Source organism: Chionomys nivalis, chromosome 5 (genome assembly GCF_950005125.1).
Source record: "Chionomys nivalis chromosome 5, mChiNiv1.1, whole genome shotgun sequence".
NCBI classification, from domain to species: domain Eukaryota; kingdom Metazoa; phylum Chordata; class Mammalia; order Rodentia; family Cricetidae; genus Chionomys; species Chionomys nivalis.
Genome location: NC_080090.1, coordinates 59,923,232 through 59,943,975, shown reverse-complemented (window position 1 = coordinate 59,943,975; position 20,744 = coordinate 59,923,232). Strand labels below are relative to the sequence as shown.

Sequence of the window (20,744 nt, the reverse complement as noted above, 5' to 3'; positions counted from 1 at the left end):
GTTAGGCAGAGGCAGGTGGATCTCTGAATTCGAGGCCAGCCTGGTCTACAGAGTGAGTTCCAGGATAGCCAGGGTTAAACAGAGAAACCCTGTCTCAAAAAACAAACAAAACGAAATATTTTTTGTCATGCTGATCCTACTGAGGAGTTACCATGAACAAGGTTCCCTCCCTGCTCCCCGAACTGAAGACATTTGTGGACAAGAAGTTATTGCTGACATTAAATGGTGGCGGACATGTACGAGAAGTTCTGTGGGGCTTTGATCCCTTTATGAATCTTGTGATCGGAGAGTGTGTGGAGATGGCAGCCAGTGCGTGCGGCAGAACAACACTGGCATGGTGGTCATCCGAGCAAACGGCTTCGTCGTCTTAGAAGGCTTGGGAAGAGTCTGGACACTGGCCGTTCAACAGAGGTGTCAACATGGCGTCCCGAAGGGCCTGTTGACTGTGGTGTAGAATTGGGCTGTGTACATATGAAACTTCTTTGCTAAATAAACTTTTTTTTTGTAACCAAAACTTTAATCCCAAGGACTCTCACAAACATATTACAAATGACAGCATGAAAAAGAAATCTTGCACAGTAACTCAAAGGTTCAGCTCTACAATGTACCCTTAAACCAACTGGTAACTTAGTCTTCCATTTCCAAATAAAGAATGTTACAAATAGCTTCCTCCATAGATGGCAATCAGTGAGGAACCGCTTTCAAAGTCTTCAGAGTGCAGTTCCCACCCTTTCCCTGCTAACTTGTGTTAACAGCAGCTTTTACAGACTGCTTGTCATTTTACCCACAGCTCCAGACTGTAATCCAGCTAATAAAGAAACTAGTTTTGTCAATTTCCATCAGTGGTTTTTCATTAGTACATCACACTTTAACTGGGCAGGATCTAGGTTTATTTCAGTCTATGAAAAACTAAAGTTCAAAGCAAATTCAATCTTGCTTAAGGGAACATGAACAGCTAAACATCTTAAAAATGCACCAAGCAGCCGGGCGGTGGTGGCGCACGCCTTTAATCCCAGCACTTGGGAGGCAGAGGCAGGCGGATCTCTGTGAGTTCGAGACCAGCCTGGTCTACAAGAGCTAGTTCCAGGACAGGCTCCAAAACCGCAGAGAAACCCTGTCTCAAAAAGCCAAAAAAAAAAAAAAATGCACCAAGCTTATGAAGTCTCAAACAAAACTTGAATTTCCTGTACATACTCCTGTCAAATGAAGTTACTTCCTGTACACCACTTCTTTTGCAAACTGGTCTTCTACTTCCTTTCATTTGACCTAGATCGGCTACAAGACCTAGAGAAAGATCGAGACGGCTTGTGGTTTCTCTCACGAGACAGAGACCTCTCTCTTCTCCTATCTCTAGAAAGTGACCTGCTCCGGCTTCGAGAGAAGCTTCTCCTTCTTGGAGATCTTCGCCGAGGTGGAGGATTCCTCCTACGGTAATCATCTCGAGGGCGACGACCCCAAGAGGGAGGGGGGGCACGATTCCGACTTCTTTTCTCACCGTTCGACAGCTCCACTCTTACTCGGCAGCCACATAGTGTTCTTCCATCTAGCTCTCGGACAGCGTCAGCAGCATCTCGGGGATCCTCAAATTCAACGAAAGCAAAGCCAGGAGGGTTTTGAGCAACCCACACACTTCGGAGAGGTCCATAATAGCCGAATGCTCGTTCTAATTCAGTCTTGTTCTCATTGTTTCCAAGATTACCTACATACACCTTACAATCTAATGGACAGGAATCACGATGCATTTCGAGATCCTGGGTTCGAGAACCGCAGCTCAAATCCCAACACTCCGACGAGGCCCACCCGCACCCTCCACGATCTGCTTCCGCAGATGCTCTCAATGCCCTGGCGTCCACGAAATGGCGGCCTAAACAAACTTTTGAGATTAAAAAAATAAAAGGAAGATATTTCAGCAGTTGCTGCTCTTGCGGACAGTAAAGGAAACAGGGGTGGAGGCTCACACCCGTAATCCCAGCACTTGGAAGATAGAAACCGGAAGATCTGGAGTTCAAGGTCAACTTTAGCTTCACAACCGTGAGGCCAGCCCACTGAGGTGGGGAGCCATAACAGCGGCTGTTCCCAGTTGCACCTCCACTTCTACTATCTCCTGATTTGATTAGTCAGACTTTTGGTTTCCTTCAGAGCCCTCCTGAGTCAGGTACCTCCTAAGCAGGTTTGAATTCTCCATGTTCTTCCCTTTCCCTCATAAACGTGATGGGAGAATGAAGGGCTATGGGCAAGAAAGGGGGACCACACTTTCCCTAGGCCTCACTGAACTTTAACTTGCCTACTAACTAAACAACACCGAGTTCTATACTTTGCTTAACCCTGGGAACTGGTCATCGGCCTTTGACCTCAGCCCTTCTCTCCTGACCAGCTCCCTCCCCTCCCCCACCTGGCCTCTGGACCTCTGTCAGATTTAGAGGAAAGAAGCAGTTTTCAGAGCGACCGCCTCAGCCAGCACCATCTCCTGTCCTCCTCTGTAGAAGCGCATCGGCCATGTATTCCAATGGGCTAGGGAGCGCGGCTGCCGGAGACAGGTAAGGGATCTCGCTGAGTTTTCTGAAGGACTCACAAGGCTGACCTCTGACACTGAGAAGACCAGGCTGTCTCCCTGGTAGTTAATGACCTACTTGGAAGATGTCCTTTCACCTAAGCCCCATCTTAAGTTCTTAGCTCCCGACGCAAGGGAGGCCTTCCCATGGGAAGAGATGGGCGATGCGGAGGACGCGGCCAGGGCAGCCGTCTAATTTGCTTGAGGTTCCTCTCGGAAGCAACTGCCCTGGCCTCGGGGGCCTCTGACTAACGCCCAAAGCCCTGTTCCCTTTTCATAGAGAGACTCCCTCCTGGCTACCACACCCTTCTTGATGTAAGTGTTGAAGGAAGCTGGAAGCGAGGAGAGCCTGGCCTGGCCACTGTGGTTTCTATTACGCTGCCGCCTCCACTCACGTTTCCAAATGCCCCGAAGTACAAAATGAGAAACACCAGACAATGGAGAGATAGGGACCGTAGCTCTCTCCCTTCCCTCACCCCTCCTCTGTCTCGTCACCCTCCCTTCCTCCTTTCCCTTAATGGTTCCACTTCTCAAGCTGCAGAATTGGTTTCAGATCACACAAAAGTCCACACACCCTTTGCCTCTCCTCAGCCTCCACAGCCCACCGAGTCTCCCACGGAGCAGACTTCCTCAGCAAGTCTTTTCTGCACTCTGTGTTGACTTTTTCTTCCAGAAGGGGACTGGAAGGACTCAATGCCCAGATACAGACTCCCTTCTCATGGCTCAGGTTCCCCAGAGCAACTGGGAATAGCCTGGCCCACACTGTTTAAGCTATAGACATATTCTGGGGAATTTATTCCTTGGTTTGCTTTACTGAGTGTCCAGATTCTCTTGCCAATCTCATTACTTCATTTTTTTTTTAAATTGAGGTATTATGTAGTTCAGGCTGCTCTCAAATTCATGATCCTCTTACCTCAGCCTCCTAAATGTTGAGATTAAGGATATATACCCTACCACACCTGGATACTATTTCATTTTTTTTAGAAAGATATCAAACTGGGCATTATATCTGCCTACCATTCTAGCATTTGGGGTCCGGAGGCAGGATAATCAGAAATTCAAGATCATCCTTAGCCGCACAGTGAGGATGAGGCAGCCTAGGCTCCTGAAACCCTGTTTGAATCCTAACACCTTCAATGTGAGATTATCTTTACTTTCAGTGACCCTTGTTAGAAGCTATGGGGAAAAATTCAGGGTACAGAAAAGAATGAGGGCAGAACCAAGGCGAAGGCAGTAAAGGTCAGGGGGTACGGAAGTGGCCTTAACAGAATCTAGGGTCAGACTAAATGAGGAGGGGAAGGATTCAGGGTGACTGTCTGGTTCAGGATTCAGGTTGCAGGATGGAAGAGCAGATGTGTGGGTGGGAAACCAGCTCAGCAGGTCACATCTCACGATGGCAGCGCCAGGCCTTCCAGACGGGACTGTCTGGCCAACAGTCAGGCTCGTGCTATGGATCTGGGAACCTTCAGCAAGAAGACACTGAACTGGCTGTGTTCATTCTCTGACCTCTTGGGCAGACCCTCCCAGGCATCTAAGATTCGGGGTATACTCCATCTGTGTCTGGAGGCTGTCTCTCTTTGCTCTGTCTCTCCAGGGGGCACATGTGTGTGTTCCACTCACCAAGGGGAACTGCATTCTCCTTTTCAGAGCAAGAATACATACATATTTCTAGTATATAAATAACTGTGTCCATGCAAGGAGCCTAGGACGGGTCTTCTGGACAGCAAAGCTTAGTTCAAATGCAAAGACCAGAACCTGTGCTTCTCAGGGATAGGACTGTGGTGGACAGTGCGCATGGGTAGTCACAGTTCTGTCCCCCTGCAGGAAGGTACGTCTCCTCTCCCTGCTACTCATTGGTGCCTGGGGTTGTGTGATCTGTGATGGAAACTCTGTGGATGACATCTGCATAGCAAAGCCCCGGGACATCCCTGTGAATCCCATGTGCATTTACCGCTCTCCAAACAAGAAGGCCACTGATGAGGATGGCCAAGAACAGAAGATCCCAGAGGCCACCAACCGCCGGGTCTGGGAACTGTCCAAGGCCAACTCTCGATTTGCCACCACCTTCTATCAGCACCTGGCAGACTCCAAGAATGACAATGACAACATTTTCTTGTCCCCCTTGAGCATCTCCACGGCTTTTGCTATGACCAAGCTGGGTGCCTGTAATGACACCCTCAAGCAGCTGATGGAGGTACAGTGTGAAGCTCTCTACCTCTTTCCTTGCTGGGGAACATCTCTCAAACTTCTTTATGTCTCATGATCGTGTAGGTGAACTCACTGTGGGTTATGACTCTCTTTGAATCATTATTTCATGTCTTGGGATCTTTCTTCCTTCCTTTCTTCCTTCCTTTCTTTCTCTCTCTCCCTCTCTCCCTCTCCCTCTCCCTCTCCCTCTCCCTCTCCCTCTCTCTCTCTCTCTCTCTCTCTCTCTCTCTCTTTCTTCTTACTTTCTTTTCTGCATGTGTCTCTGTTAGTTCCCCTGGAACTGGAGTTAGATACAGACAGTTGTGAGTGCTGGGAATTGAACCCTGGGGCCTCTGGAAGAGCAGAAGCCAATGCTCTTAACTGCTGAGCAATCTCTCCTGTCCAGGACTATTTTTCAAAATAACCCTTCAGTTTTTGAGAAAGGTTTTTACTACGTAGCCCAGGTTGACACCATACTTACTATAAGTAGCTCTGACTGGCCTTGAACTTGTGGCAATCACTTGGCCTCAGCCTTATGAATAGCAGAATTACAAGTATTAGCTATCATGTGGCTATTTTTTTAAATTAGTGAAGGAGTTACTACCTGAATGTCTTCTTTATGTTTCCTAGTCTCTCGCATCTAAAAATTATTTTACTTATTATTATTTGAGTGCTGTGGCATGTGTGTGGAGGCCCAAGACAACTTCCGGGAGTCGGTTCTCTCCTTCCACCTCATTTCTGCCCTTCTGCAGAGTCCAGACTAGCTTCCTACAAACTTCCAGGTGATTCTCTGGTCTCTCCACCCCATATTATAGGAGCGCTGGGATTACAGATGCAAGCTACTCATGTGACTTTTTGTGGGTTCTAGGGATCAAATGCCGGCTGTCAGGGTTGACAAGAAGTGCTTGTACCTGCTCACTCCTCTTGCCAGTCCGTGCTCTGTACTATTTATAAATGGGAAAAGGCTGGTGTTGCAACTTCTCCTGTTAGTCATTCTCTTTCTCTCTCATTCACTCATTTTTTGAAACAATGTCTCACGCATGTTGTGATGTGGGATTTCCCACTGTATGCTGTGAATACCTTGGTTAATAAAGAAACTGTCTTGGCCTGTGATAGGGCAAATGAATAGAGCTAGGTGGGGAAAACTAAACTGAATGCTGGGAGAAGGAAGGTGGAGTTGAAAGAAGCCATGTAGCCCCGCCAGAGACAGATGCCGGAACTTTACCTGATAAACCACAGCCATGTGGCAACACACAGATTAATACAAATGGTTAAATTAATATGTAAAAGCTAGCTAATAAGAAGTTAGAGCTAATAGGCCAAGCAGTGATTTAATTAATACAGTTTCTATGTGGTTATTTTGGGAGTCTGAGCGGCTGGGAAATGAACAAGCAGCCTCCTTACAACAATATTGTCCTTGAACTTGTGGTCCTCCTGCCTCTACTTTCCAAGTGCTGGGATTACAGGTGTGTACTACTATGCCCAGTTATGTGTATATTCATTTATTTTATCATTTATATGTGTGTGTATATGTGTATATATATATATATATATATATATATATATATATATATATATATATATATATATATATATTGTGTGTGTGTGTGTGTGTAGCAAGATGATAAGAAATACCATGAATGGCCGGGCGGTGGTGGCGCACGCCTTTAATCCCAGCACTTGGGAGGCAGAGGCAGGCAGATCTCTGTGAGTTCGAGACCAGCCTGGTCTACAAGAGCTAGTTCCAGGACAGGCTCCAAAACCACAGAGAAACCCTGTCTCGAAAAACCCAAAAAAAAAAAAAAAGAAAAGAAAAGAAAGAAATACCATGAATGATATTCTGCCCTTGACTTGAGTGCCCTGTTGGCTTTCTTCAGGTTGAATCTTATAGATAGAGATAGCTTGTTCATTTCCCAGGTCCCCAGACCCAAAAGAATTACACAGAAACTATATTAATTAAAACACTGCTTGATCTATTAGCTTAGGCTTTTTATTAACTAACTCTTACATCTTAAATTAACCCATTTTTATTATTTTAAGTATTGCCACGAGGCTCATGGTTTACTCCTTCAGCTGCTATCTGGCATCTCTTTGACTCCACCTTCTTCTTCTTTTTAATCTCTGCTCAGAATTCCCATCTTGCTCTATTCTGTGCTGCAATAGGCCCAAAGCAGCTTCTTTATTAATCATTGGTAATAAAACATATTTATAGCATACAAAGGGGAATCCTACATCAGAATGTCACTCTGGAAACAAGGACAAATGACAGGGAGGCAGAAGACCCTCCAGCATGGCGTATAGTGGTCCTGTGAATCCAAGTCAGTGAATTCTGGAAGTATGCCAGTGGCCGGTTTCCACTAAACTTCATTTGTTCAGCTCAGGGCTGAGGGAATGCACACCTGCTCTCCACAGAAGAGGGCTCAGATTTCAGAGGCTCCATGCTGCTTCTTCCGTGTCACCAGCACAGCGGACAAGAGACTGTCCTTTCCCTGTAGTCTGTCCCATTAGAAACTCCTGTCACAATGCTGCCCCCTATCGGTAAGTTCCCACACACTGGCCTCAGTCTCAAGCAGCTCCTGTCCCTGTCCTCAAATGTGAATTTAAATGTGATCCTTCCTGTGAAAAGAAACAAGAGCTGGAGACGTGGCTGAGCACTTGACTAGTAATGCACAGAGCTCTTGGCTTAATTTCTGTCAACGCAAAATAAGGACAGGCAGAAAAGCCCACCAGAGACATAACATCACTTGTAATCAAACATGTCCCGAGTCTCTTCTACAGATCTTCCCAATGTGCACATGTGATGTCGGATATAGAAAAACGGTGTGACTCTCTCTCCAAGAAACCCACAGAGCTTTTAGCCTAGTGTGATTCAAAAGGGGCCTGGGGAGAGGGTGAATTGCTTGCCTTGCAGGCACAAGTCCCGAGTTTGAGCTCCAGACCCGTAAAGCTTGTAATTCCAGAGCTGGGGCGGAGAGACAGGCGGATCCCAGAGCTTGGGGCGGAGAGACAGGCGGATTCCAGAGCTGGGGCAGTGGAGACAGGCAGATCCCAGAGCTGGGGGCGGAGAGACAGGGGGATCCCAGAGCTGAGGCGGAGAGACAGGCAGATCCCAGAGCTGGGGCGGAGAGACAGGCGGATCCCAGGAGCTGGGGCGGAGAGACAGGCCGATTCCAGAGCTGGGGCAGTAGAGACAGGAGGATCCCTTGCGGCAGCTCCCGGCCAGTGAGAGACTGTCTCACACAAGGGAAAGATGGGTCTGGAGAGAGAGTTCGGAGGTGAAAGGAGCTTCCTTCTCTTCCAGAGGACTCAAGTTAGATTCCCAGCTTCCACATTCGGCAGCTCATAACCTCGTGTAGTCCCAGCAGCAGAAGATCCAGAGCCTTCTTGGACTCTTTAGGCACGCCCACACACGAGGCACCCTCCAAATAAACATTGTTTTAAGGTGGAGAGAAAGGTGTGTGGTTCCTGAGTAACAAGACTCGAGGTTGTCCTCTGAGCTCTACCTGCATGTGTGCACACACCCACATACACATGGCACACACACAAGCACAGAGTACATATTAGAACAAAATCAGGAAAACCTGAATTGCAGAATAAATAAAACCGAAACGCCTTTTCCCACGGAGGACAGAGCATAGAGGGGGGAGGGGTCAGCCTCTCCATTGTGCGCTGGTGATGAAGAAGGTGGTTTGGGTCTGTGGCAGCTGCTATGGCTCTGACTGGTATGGGGGACTTTTAAGTTCTTTTAACCCCAAGACTCTGATTCTGGGTTTATTTATTTCCTTGCTGACACAATCTTTACCTTTCTCAGCCCTTCCACAGCCATCATTGCAGAGCCCTGAAGAGGTGCTGACTCAAGCAGATGTTGTGGAAATGCTTGTTTACAGTGAGATTATCTTGGTTCCTCGATGCTTTCCCCCCTCGGGGTCGGAAAGTACCCTGTGTTGTTCTGCAGTCCCTTAAGGAGCAGGTGGCAGTCCTATCTTTTGGTCCTTCCCCATTATGTTTCCCGCCGTTTACTCTTCTTTTTCTTGCATAGTCGTTTTCAAAACATGAACTGCTCATGCTGTACCAGGCACTGTACTGGAGGGAACTGAGCCGCTGAGACGGCTGTTGGTCCGGCACTGTACCTGGTACCCGTGGTAACTGGGCTGCCCAATCACACCGGCTGTTTTCTTTTGTCACTATAGGTTTTTAAGTTTGATACTATCTCGGAGAAAACATCCGATCAGATCCACTTCTTCTTTGCTAAACTGAACTGCCGACTCTATCGAAAAGCCAACAAGTCCTCCAATTTGGTAGCAGCGAACCGCCTTTTTGGAGACAAATCCCTTACCTTCAACGAGACCTATCAGGACATTAGTGAGGTTGTCTATGGAGCCAAGCTCCAGCCCCTGGACTTCAAGGTGAGTTGTAGACGGAGTCCTCTCCACTCACACTGAGAAGGGAGAGAAACAGGATCCAAATGAACACTGCTGTACTTGCCAATGGCTGGTGGAGGCTGAGGACAAATCAAAACCCTTGGCACACTAACCCTTACTCCAGACTTCAGAGAGTAACAGTACTCACGCCTTCTGTTATGGGGGTACTCTAAAGAAGTTGTGTAACATATTACTTTTTCATTTAATCTTACCAAGCTCAAATATGTCATGGTAAAATAAAACTGGTACACGCCCCCTTGGAGCTCATGAAGCACCCAAGCCTATAAAGTATAATACAACAAAAAAATATCTTGACTTCTGTCTTAGTTACTGTTCTATTTTTGTGAGGAGATACCACGACCAAAGTGACTCTTAAAAATAAAAGCATTTGCCGGGCGGTGGTGGCGCACGCCTTTAATCCCAGCACTTGGGAGGCAGAGGCAGGTGGATCTCTGTGAGTTCGAGACCAGCCTGGTCTACAGAGCTAGTTCCAGGACAGGCTCCAAAGCCACAGAGAAACCCTGTCTCGAAAAACCAAAAAAAAAAAAAAAATAATAATAATAAAAGCATTTAGCTGGGGGCTTGCTTAGGTTTCAGAGGGCGTGGTCCATTTTCATCATGGTGGAAAGCGTGGCTGCAGACTGGCAACCACAGGCCTGATCACAAGCAGGGAGAGAGACTGAGGCTGGCATGGGCTTTTGAAACCTCAAAGCTGATTCCCAGTTACATATTTCCTCCAGGAAGGACACACCTAATCCTTTCCAAAAATCCTTCATCAGCTGGGGATTAAGTATGCAAACATGTGAAGCGACGGGGCTGTTCCCATTCCAACCACCAACCTTCATTCAGTCAGCATTTTATTTCACTCTGTAGCCCTGGCTGGCCTTGAACTCACTCTGTAGACCAGGCTGGCCTTGAACTCACTCTGTAGACCAGGCTGGCCTTGAACTCACAGAGATCCACCTGCCTCTGCCTGCCAAGTCCTGGGATTAAAGGTGCACACCACCACCGCATTTTCTAAACTTATTTTACTACACAGGACTACCCCTTCTATCCTCTTAACCACATCATTACTCATTTCTTCCCATAGACCATGTTTGGAGAAGATGCTCCCGTGAGTTTAGGTTTTCCAGCATCAGAGTAGATAACGCCGGGCCTTCTGCCCTTCAGACTGCATTCCGCGTTCTTCTTTCCTGATCCTTGGTCTCCTCTTTCTTTCTCTTCTTCTAACATTTATTAGTGGGCTGGTTCCTGGTTTGACCGCCGGCATGACAAAAGATTAACCATAGGAAAACACAAGTGACAGTGTATCGGATGTGTGAGGCTTCATAAGTGGGCTAAAGCGGTGGCCTCTCAACCAGACACTGGACGAGAGCAGAGAAATGAAGAACAGAATGCACTGTGCAGGGGGACCTGAAATTCAAGGGTGATTGAGTTGCACAGGCCACAGGTTACTTCTTTTTTTTTTTTAATTTATTTTTTTTCCATTCAAAAATTTACACTTCCTTCCCTACTCCCATTCCCCTCCCGCTTCCCCACTCACCCTCCTTGTTTTCTTTAGGAAAATGCAGAGCAATCCCGAGTGAGCATCAACGACTGGGTAGCTAATAAGACTGAAGGCCGCATCAAAGACGTCATCCCCCAGGGAGCCATCAACGAGCTCACAGCCCTGGTGCTGGTTAACACCATTTACTTCAAGGTACTCCAGTTGGTCCTAGAGAGACCCTAGGGACTTCCCCTCACTATGAAGCTCACCCCCTTCCACATCTTGGGGCATGTGTAGTCAGATCCCTCCTGAGAAATGGTCCGTGCATGAGCTAGTCAACCATATAAATTTTTGAAGAGCCCAGCAGTCCAGGGGCTTAGTCATGTCCCCAGGTTGGGGCAGAACAGGTGAACTACAGCCCACCATCCTTCAAGGCTAACAAGCTTTTGCACTTGTGTGACAATTTCTGCCATGCAATTAATGTTTTTTTTTTCTTTTTTGTCTTCTTCCTTTTTTTAAAATTTGAGACACAGTATTATGCTTGTATAATATGTGCTATATATTATACATATATATAGTATAGGCATGTGCTATCAAACTATGCTCAGTTAATGTATTTAAAATCTGAAACAAATCGCCGGGCAGTGGTGGTGCACGCCTTTAATCCCAGCACTCGGGAGGCAGAGGCAGGCGGATCTCTGTGAGTTCGAGACCAGCCTGGTCTACAAGAGCTAGTTCCAGGACAGGCTCCAAAGCCACAGAGAAACTCTGTCTCGAAAAACCAAAAAAAAAAAAAAAAATCTGAAACAAAATGATTTTACTGATGGATTTCCCCACTGCCTAGAGCAACTTCTATTGTATACAGCTCCTTGGGGTTCTGAAGCTCTGAGTACTGGGCTCACCGCAGACTAAGAAGGGGCCTGTGATGTGGCCATGTATATGAATTGTTTTCCTCAGAGTCCAGGGTTCTAACGACCACTCCAGTTTTACCACATTTGAGAAGGAGAGGGAGAAGATAGGGAAAAAACACCATGGACACTCTGGAGGGCCGTCCTGCAGAGCAGCTGGAATTGTGATGCATTTTTTGGTCCTTAGACATGCAATGTTGGTGCTTCTCCTTCCTCCCTGTGGCCCAGGGACTTAGCCAGTCACTGCTAGTATCAATCACTCTGCCACTTGGAGTTCCCCTCTCCTCCAGAACAACAGTCTGCATTTCCACAACATGTTGTCACCCAACAGTTTATGGGACAACTTGCTATTTATTAGAACAATAGACTGCATTCCCACAGCGTGTTACCCTACAGTTTATGGGACAATTTGCTATTTATTAGTACTCTTGATCTTCCTACCACTGCAAGTGAGACCTTGGGCCATTTATGCAGTATGATTTTTTTGTTGAAATCTTGACTTCTTGTGTGTAAGTATGTGGTTTGTTTTTGTTTTTGTTTTTTGAGACTGGATTTCTCTGTGTAACAGCCCTGGCTGTCCTGGAACTCACTTTGTAGACCAGGCTGGCTTCAAACTCAGAGATCCACCTGTTTTTGCCTCCTGAGCGCTAGGATTAAAGGCATGTACCACCACCACCCCAGCCCAAGTATACAAATTCTTGTGAGTTACTGGGGAGATATTGGGGACTTTCCTATGGCCTGATTTCTGCATCTAAAAAATGGTAACGAGAATCCACCTACTTTACAGGATTATCAAAGGGACAGAGTAGGTGGGCACGCAAAATGCTTAGTGAGGTATTTGTACACCCTTAGAGTACACAGTTAACATTCTAAAGCCATTGGCTCTTTCTAATGCCTAACTTGCTGGTGAGAAACCACCACTCAAAGTTAAATGACTTATTGCAAGAGCAAAGAGCCAGAAAATGAGAAAGAATGGTGCAGGAAGTCAGGCAGGATGTATTGTCTGCCTGGCAGGATTTCCAGACAGATTCCTGGGCTTGCTGTCTGAGTCTGCCCTCTAATTCATCAGGGATAGAGCACAGAGCTCTGGAGGCTGTCAGCAGAAACACAAGGCAGAATGTACTTGCAAACAGGGTTGTAGGCTAGTCTTGAATTTAGACTTTTCTGATAAAAAAAATACTAGGTTGGCAAGATGGCTCAGCTGATAAAGGTGCTTGTCACCATGCCTGGCAGCCTGAGTTCCAGCATGGAACCCACATGGTGGGAAGAAAGAACTAGTCCCTGCATGGTGATAAGTTGCCCTTTGATGTCCACACACGCACAGGGGCAAGCCCCTCCTCTCACACGTAAAAGTAATAATACTAGGGCTGGAGAGATGGCTCAGTGGTTAAGAGCACTGACTGTTCTTCCAGAGGTCCTGAGTTCAATTTCCAGCAACCACATGGTGGCTCACACCATCTATGATGAGACCCGGCGCCCCCTTCTGTCCTGCGGGCACACATGGAAGGAATGCTGTACACATAATAAATAAATATTTTTAAAAAAGTAATAATACTAATATTGCTGGAAATCTGAAAAACATAGAAATACACAGAAGTAACTGTGCCATTCACACATAATTCTTAGCCTTTTAATAGATATTTAGCTTTTCTAATAGCTGCATTTATATGTTGATGCAATCAGACAATGATGATGTCCCATATCAGGATGAATTCAGCTAGGATATTTTTGATCTTGCTTTATGATTCTCCAATCTGACGTCCTTCAGGGCCTGTGGAAGTCGAAGTTTAGCCCTGAGAACACAAGGAGGGAGCTGTTCTACAAAGCTGATGAGCAGACATGCCCAGTGTCTATGATGTACCAGGAAGGCAAATTCAAATACCGGCGTGTAGCAGAAGGCACCCAGGTGCTGGAGCTGCCCTTCAAGGGCGATGATATCACCATGGTGCTCATCCTGCCCAAGCCTGAGAAGAGCCTGGCCAAGGTGGAGCGGGAACTCAGCCCAGAGCTGCTGCAGGAGTGGCTAGAAGAGCTGACAGAGACCATGCTTGTGGTCCATATGCCCCGCTTCCGCACTGAGGATAGCTTCAGTCTAAAGGAGCAGCTGCAAGACATGGGCCTTGTGGATCTGTTCAACCCTGAGAAGTCCCAACTCCCAGGTTGGTAAAGGAGAAAACCGCCTCCTCTTTACTACAAGGTGAAGACTTGATCACGTGTGGGAGAGTCAAGGGAAGCACAGAAAAGAGTGTCAAGTCAGGATACCTGGATTCTGATCTGGGCTCTGTGATAAGCTGTGGCAATCCCTTGCCCTTCACAGCCCCACTGTGAAGGGGGTGTTTCCAGGAGTCCAGCCAGTACTGTCATCCTATGATTTTGTATCTAATAGAGGAGAGGACACCACTGAAATTCAAAAGAGACAGACATTAAAAGTGAGGCATGCTGAGACATGCCTATAATTCCAGCACTTGGGAGGTAGGGCAGAAAGATAGTAATCCAGGCTAGCCTGGGCTATTTAAGAAGCCCTTGTCTCAAAAGTAAAATAAAAAAGAAGCTAGAGAGATGGCTTAGCAGTTAAGAGCATGGATCATTATTGCAGAAGACCCAGGATCAGTTTCCAGAATCCAAGGCAGACATCTCACAACTTCCTGTTACTCCAGCTCCAGGGGATCTGATTTCATAGGACACACACACACACACACACACACACACACACACACAGACAGAGAGAGATAAGAAAATAAATCTTGAATAAAATAAGAATGAGATGACAGTAATTTAAAGCTAAAAAATGGACCTTAAAATACTTTTTATTTTTATTTTTTTGTTTTTGGTTGAGACAGGGTCTTAGGCAGCCCAGGTTGGCCTGGAAACCACTGTGCAGCTAGGACTGACTTTCAACTGACTGTGCTGTTTCCACCCTGAGTGCTGGGATTATAGGTGTGTGCCACCATGTCTGGCAATATCTTTTGCTTATCTATACACTTATCTGTGTATGAGGATGCACAAGTGCCACGGTGTATGTGTGTGTGTGTGTATATATATAACTTTCAGGTGTTTAAAGACATGTGTATCCCAGAGATTAAATTCAGGTTGTCAGGGTTGGGGGCAAAGTGCCCTTACCCAATGAACAATCTCATTGACCCCCCGATATCTCTGTCAAAAAGAAGCCCAGAAGTGAGCATGGTGGCACACAACTATAATCTCAACACTCAAGGCTGAGGCAGTTTAAAGCCAGCCCGGGCTACCCAAAGAGACTCTATTTTAAAAAGGTATCAACCAGGTAATTGGATTTTATCTTTACTGAGTTACCTTTAAACTAGCTGTGAAAGCCAAACCTCTCAAAAATGTTACCAGTCTGGGAAAACATTTTATTTGATATAGTCAGGTTTTTCTTTAAGAACAGAGTCCCACCCTTCCACCTTCCCCAAGAAGCTGACATGAGATTAAATTCACAAGATTCAGGTCAAAGAAGTCCAACTACCTCCCTGTTTTTAAGAGGTATCCGTTGAGGGGGTGGAGGTTATTACTAGGGGAGTTCAGCATTCTACTTCGCAAAGCACCCAGAGGGATGTCTTCATTCAGACTGATCTCCTGTGTGGCCTGGAGTCAAATCACACACCCGCTTTCCTGATCTTCCTCTCTAGGGATTGTTGCAGACGGCAGGAATGACCTCTATGTCTCTGATGCATTCCACAAAGCGTTTCTTGAGGTGAGTTCATCTCCCTCCACCTTCTGCCTTTTCTGCATTGTTATCAGTCTGCACAAGTGTCTGGAGTTTCCTGCTGCGCTCTTGGGCAGATACAGCAGGTCTGTTAGCAGCAGGACAGAACGGGGAAGAGGCAAGTTTGCAATATTCCTTTAATCATGCACGCGGAGAAGCTTGAAGCCTTCTCCGTGAGGTCTGCCTGTGTACGGCATTCAAGCTCCAGCTGTTTGACCTTCTCTCCTGCCAGAGAAGCATACTTAGAGGGAAGCCCAAGGAAAAGGAGCCAGCACAGGTCACTGAGAGGGAATTCTGGGATGTTTCAGGAATATGGAAAGCATGGGGCAAAATACTAAAACCCAATCTGGACAGAATGGGGAGGGGCGTGTGTTTAAGTGAAGTGGATGAAGAGCAATTGAACATAAGAAAGGGGTAACTAATGAGTGTGCTCGCCTTAGTGTTCCCAGGTGTGTTCTAGGAGACTCTTATGAAAGACAGCAATTCAGGAAACCTAGTTAGGCTGGCACATGTTGATCCTGAGAGATTCACTACACACAATAGTGTGCTGAGATCTAAGAAGTCTCAGTGAGGAAAATCGTGGAGTGTTGCTCAGCCTGTCTTCCCCCAACCGAGGCGAGCACAGAACTGTGTTAGGGTAAGTCGTGCCAGCTTGTAGTTCTGATTCTCAGATACTGAAGTGTGGCTCCTTAGCATTAGGTGGAGATCTTTACCCTTGGAACTGATGGGGGTGGGAGGAGCCTAAGAATCTGTTTCTTTACACAGATCTCAGGGGGTTTTCACATATGTTCAGGTTGGACACCGAGTGGTGTAGGCTGTTCATCCTGGGAGCAAAGACTGAGCAGAAGGAAATGGGCCAACATTAGACAAAGTTTACAGGGCTTGAGTTTGCAAGGCTGCAATCAGAGAGAAAGGTTCTGAGTAAGTGCCAGAGAACTAATCGTAGGAGCCAAGCTGAGTGGAACCTGAGGGAAATGGGAGCCAGCTGTATCTTATCTTCACACTACCTGGAAATTTAGTCCTAGCATGAACATGGAATAGATGTGGGACAGCCAAAGAGAAGGGAAAAAAACATTAACCAGCCCCACAAAGCACAGAGATCACACGTACTTAATGGTCCAGGAGAGGAGGCAAAGGCAGGAGGATTGCCACAAGTTCCAGGCCAGCCTGGTCTATAAAGAAAGCTAAAAGCCAGCAAGGGGGTATATAATAAGACTGTTTAAAAGAAACCAGAGTAGGTGGCTAATACAGGAGGATCCTGAATGACAGGCTAGCCTCAGCTACTAGAAAGCACAGCAAGATCCTATCCCAGAAAAGACAGTAACACATAATGTTATCAATGATCAGATTTTTCTGAAGGCAGCCCGCTCTTCGGATGTGTCAAACACATGCTCAGGTTATTACTCCAAGAAAGACATCTCATCCAACTGGAGGACTGTCTTTTCATAAGGCACAGCTTCTGTGTAGCTGTTTGGGGGTAGTTATACCTAGGATTTTTTTATACTTCAAGAGTGAATCTAGCCGGGCGATGGTGGCACACGCCTTTAATCCCAGCACTCGGGAGGCAGAGGCAGGCGGATCTCTGTGAGTTCGAGACCAGCCTGGTCTACAAGAGTTAGTTCCAGGACAGGCTCCAAAACCACAGAGAAACCCTGTCTCGAAAAACCAAAAAAAAAAAAAAAAAAAAAGTGATTCTATTTCAATTATAGATGTCTGATCTTGCTCCTGAATTTCTATTAGCAGCTGGTTCAAAACAATGCCCTATGATAGCGTTCCACCATGCTACCAGACTGTGACTTCTAGTTTAGGAATCACACTTGTACAACTCTCGCAAGACTTTGAATGAGCCCAGTGCATTACATCCACTGGATGTAAGAATGAGGCTTCTGGAGGGAATCATTTGTGTCCAAGCATATTAGGGCTGAAGAGATAGATGACTCAGCGGTTACAGCCTTAACTTCCAGAGGTCCTGAGTTCAATTTCCGGCAGCCACATGGTGGCTCACAGCCATCTATAGTGAGACCTGGTGCCTTCTTAAGGAAGAGACCTGGTCAATCATCCTCATCAGCTTAAGACCATGAACCCCAATATGGAGAAGTTCAACAGAACCCCCCCGTATGGGCTGCAGCATTGCCAGGGCATACATTTCATTCTTACTAGCTACTGGAAAGCATCAGTATGAGGAGTTGCAGGGTCTGTGTGTGTGGACTAGCTGTGTGGACTAGCAGGTAGCTAATGCTTGTTTCCTGTGTGACCTGCAGGTGAATGAGGAAGGCAGCGAAGCAGCAGCGAGCACTGCTGTCGTGATTGCTGGCCGTTCACTGAACCCAAGCAGGGTGACTTTCAAGGCCAACAGGCCCTTCCTGGTCCTTATCAGGGAAGTTGCTCTGAACACTATTCTATTCATGGGGAGAGTGGCTAACCCTTGTGTGAACGAAAACAGTCTTTGACCTTTTCCTTTTGCTGTTTTGTGACCAGAAGTAAAAATAAATATGGCTGCCACCTCACAAGAATGGGCTCTTTGAAACGAAGACATGAGGAAGTGCAGATTAAGATGCTGTTGGGGAATCTGGGAAAGTGACATTTCCAATTTTTCTCTACCCAGTAACAATGTCTGGGTAATAGAGGGGAAGAGGCCAGCCATGGTGGCACACACCTATATCCTAGCACTCTGGAAGACAGAAGCAGAAGGATCAACAGTTGAGACTGGACTGCATGGGGAGTGACCCTGTCTCAAGACGACTCCCTTTCCCCAAAAGTAGAACAGAAAACCATAAGAATAAAAGACGTAAATATGTTATTATTTCATCTTGGAGGAGAGCAGGCTTCCTGAAAGGGTAAAGGGCCTTAAATTCTCAGTCTTCCTACCATACTACAAAATTCCAAGAGTATAAACAAATTAATCTCTATATATAGAAAAGACAGAGATTCAAATTTGAGTATTAAACCTTTTATTTCTCAAACCACTCACATGCATAATGTTCTTATACAGTGTCAAAATAAAGAGGAAATGCATTTTTTATACAAACAGAGTTTCAAGTATACATTAATAGACTTTTCAGATTACTAGCCAAGTTGCTAAGGTTTCATTCACATTGTTCTTAAAGCTGTTCAATGAGAAAGCTTTTGCTAACTGCTTTAAATATGTTCACATAAACCCACATCTTAACTCTTCCTTAATTTCCCTCCCCTGGCCCTCCTGCCCTCCCCCCTCCCCGACACAACAGGGCTCTAGGAGACATGCTAGCCCTCCAAGAACTATTGGCTTGTCACCAGGGGGAAAGACAGAATCTACAGGAGGAGAGTCAGAGGACACCTGCTAAATTAAGGGGAAATGAACCTGGTACTTAGACATGACATAATTCTGGATAATATTTTAGTGTTATTGTATTTTCATTTGATTTTTAATCAAAAAAAGAAGAAACAAAAGCTTACCACAAAATAACACAGACTTTTCTTTTTATACTTTGGTACCTAAAAAAATAATTCAATAAAAATAAAATTTCCCTCAGGAAAAATTCCAAAATCAGGGTAAGTATTTTGGACTCTTTTATTATTTAGTGGTTCCTTCCCCTTTGGCAGGAGTGCTCGGTGGCAGCTCACAGACAGGGTACTTGTGTTCACTCTAAGACACTGTGACTGGGGCAGCAGTTGCCTAGCACGAGTGAGGCCCTGGGCTCAAGCCCCAGCACTAGGGGGTAGAGGCAAAGACATTTGGTTAAATCTTACAGGGTCTGGCAAAGAGTTTCCTTCTTCAGCTCTCCTCCTGAGTTCTGGCTTAAGGGCCAGGAACAGCCACACTCCTTAGGAATTAAAGTGCATACCTTTTGTGGTTTTTTTAAAATATATATATATATATTTCTCAGTAAAGGGGTGGAAGGGCTTACACTGAAGTGATGGTTAAAGGAGGCTGGGGAGAGAAACCCTACTCCTATAAAGATCCTTATAACCAAGGTCACAACAAGAAAACACAAAGTCTTAGGAGATAAGATGCACACAGCCCACCTGGCGTTCTCAGACGTGTGGGGGCGCTTCCCGGGCACCCTTTTCTGAGGCATCTTTCCTATGAACGGAGGAATTGTTGTAGATGAAAGACAAATCTCAAACGTTAAGACTCTTCATAGGGAGAAAACTGACTGCTAAGTTCTTATAGTTAAAAATATACCCCATTCCCGTCCAGGACTAATGTCTTAGAAAGTGATTGTCTGTTTCGGTACGCATTCAGTATCCTTGATGAACAGCCGTGGAAACTGTCTAGGTGAGTCTGCTGCTTAGAACCGCTACTGTGTCAGCTTCAGGAACAGGAAGAGACCGCAGCTGTTCTTGCCATCACTCAGTAGCAGCTGAAGTGAAATCTTTCTGTGATTTCTTAAGGTGACAGCTATAGCCCAAGTCTACTTTTCTGTTTTCTTGTAAATGTTTTACTGTTTCTTGGGAAGAAAACCCTCAGAGTTCTCAAAGAGAAGCTAATGCTACATTATAAGCTGCATGAAGAAGTAATGGGCTCAGGAAGAGGGATCTTGTCCTGGATTCTGGCCTCTGAGTCCAGTGTGACCTACTTTTCACAGTGACCAGTGGGAAGGCACAGTGCCAGGGACAGGTAGCTGGGAGGCAGCTGTCACCCATTAAGTAAGCACCATAGAGTAGTTGGAGCTCCTTCAGAACAGGCCCATCTGAAGGAAACCAGCTTTCTGCTGCACTGACTTTCCTCTTCCAACCCTCAGCCTTTCAGAGGCAGCACCTGAGTGGGCCCCATCCTAAGACAGAAGCCAGGAGATCTACATGCCCGCAACTGCTTTTCCCTCACTTAGGTAGGCTACAGTGCTGCTCTAAAGATGTCGTAAGGGGAAATGAAGCCACTGGGCCCTGAGTAAAAATCCACCAGAACAGAAAACAATGCCACAGGCTGAAGCTGTGAAGAGACAGTGCGGTGAGAACGGATGCCGAAGCACAGCCCCTTGGCCTAGAGTTCAGCAATGACTTTTGCTTTTACTGAGGGCCAGGAGATGGAGCAAGGTCACACTGTGATCAGACCAGCAGTTGCTTAGCTATTTCAGAAAGGATTTGGATCTGCAACTATATAGTTCAGTGGTAGAATGCTTGTCCAGCATACTCCGGATTCTTGGGTTTAATACCCATTTAATACCCAGTACTAAAAGAAAGACAGGCAGGGGCAAGAAAGCAAGAGGGCAAGGCAGAGTGAATGAATGAATGAACGAACGAGCAAGACAACACAGTAGAGCAGAAGATGATCTGACTTTACAGTAGTGCTAGAAATTTCTTTTACCCCTTGCTCAAAGTATCAGAAGCTAACATATTTACCGTTTACTGCCACTTCCCCACTTTCCTCTTTTGTCTCTTCAAAATCTTAAAAGTCCAGTGTGGTACAATCTACATAAAGTTCAACAACTTTCCCAGTACTCCACAAAGTTCTCCAACATGAAAGCTCTAGGGGTTTTCAACAGTACCT

At 46.1% G+C, this 20,744-nt stretch overlaps 2 protein-coding genes and 1 pseudogene across 2 annotated transcripts; 2 read left to right on the top strand and 1 right to left on the bottom strand.

The window, feature by feature from the left end:
- Window positions 1–152: 152 nt before the first annotated feature.
- LOC130874141 (small nuclear ribonucleoprotein G-like) lies at window positions 153–454 on the top strand (annotated as a pseudogene).
- Window positions 455–1,145: 691 nt separating this feature from the next.
- On the bottom strand, window positions 1,146–1,842 carry LOC130874246 (serine/arginine-rich splicing factor 3-like). The gene has a single exon (XM_057769271.1). It carries the CDS (start codon window positions 1,740–1,742, stop codon window positions 1,248–1,250), a length of 495 nt encoding a protein of 164 aa, XP_057625254.1. The 5' UTR covers window positions 1,743–1,842; the 3' UTR covers window positions 1,146–1,247.
- Window positions 1,843–2,457: 615 nt separating this feature from the next.
- Serpinc1 (serpin family C member 1) lies at window positions 2,458–17,746 on the top strand. Its single transcript, XM_057769270.1, has 7 exons — window positions 2,458–2,537; window positions 4,376–4,745; window positions 8,929–9,144; window positions 10,721–10,858; window positions 13,322–13,712; window positions 15,198–15,262; window positions 17,536–17,746. The coding sequence occupies exons 1-7, from the start codon at window positions 2,497–2,499 to the stop codon at window positions 17,722–17,724; spliced, it is 1,410 nt and encodes a 469-aa protein (XP_057625253.1). The 5' UTR covers window positions 2,458–2,496; the 3' UTR covers window positions 17,725–17,746.
- Window positions 17,747–20,744: the final 2,998 nt, after the last annotated feature.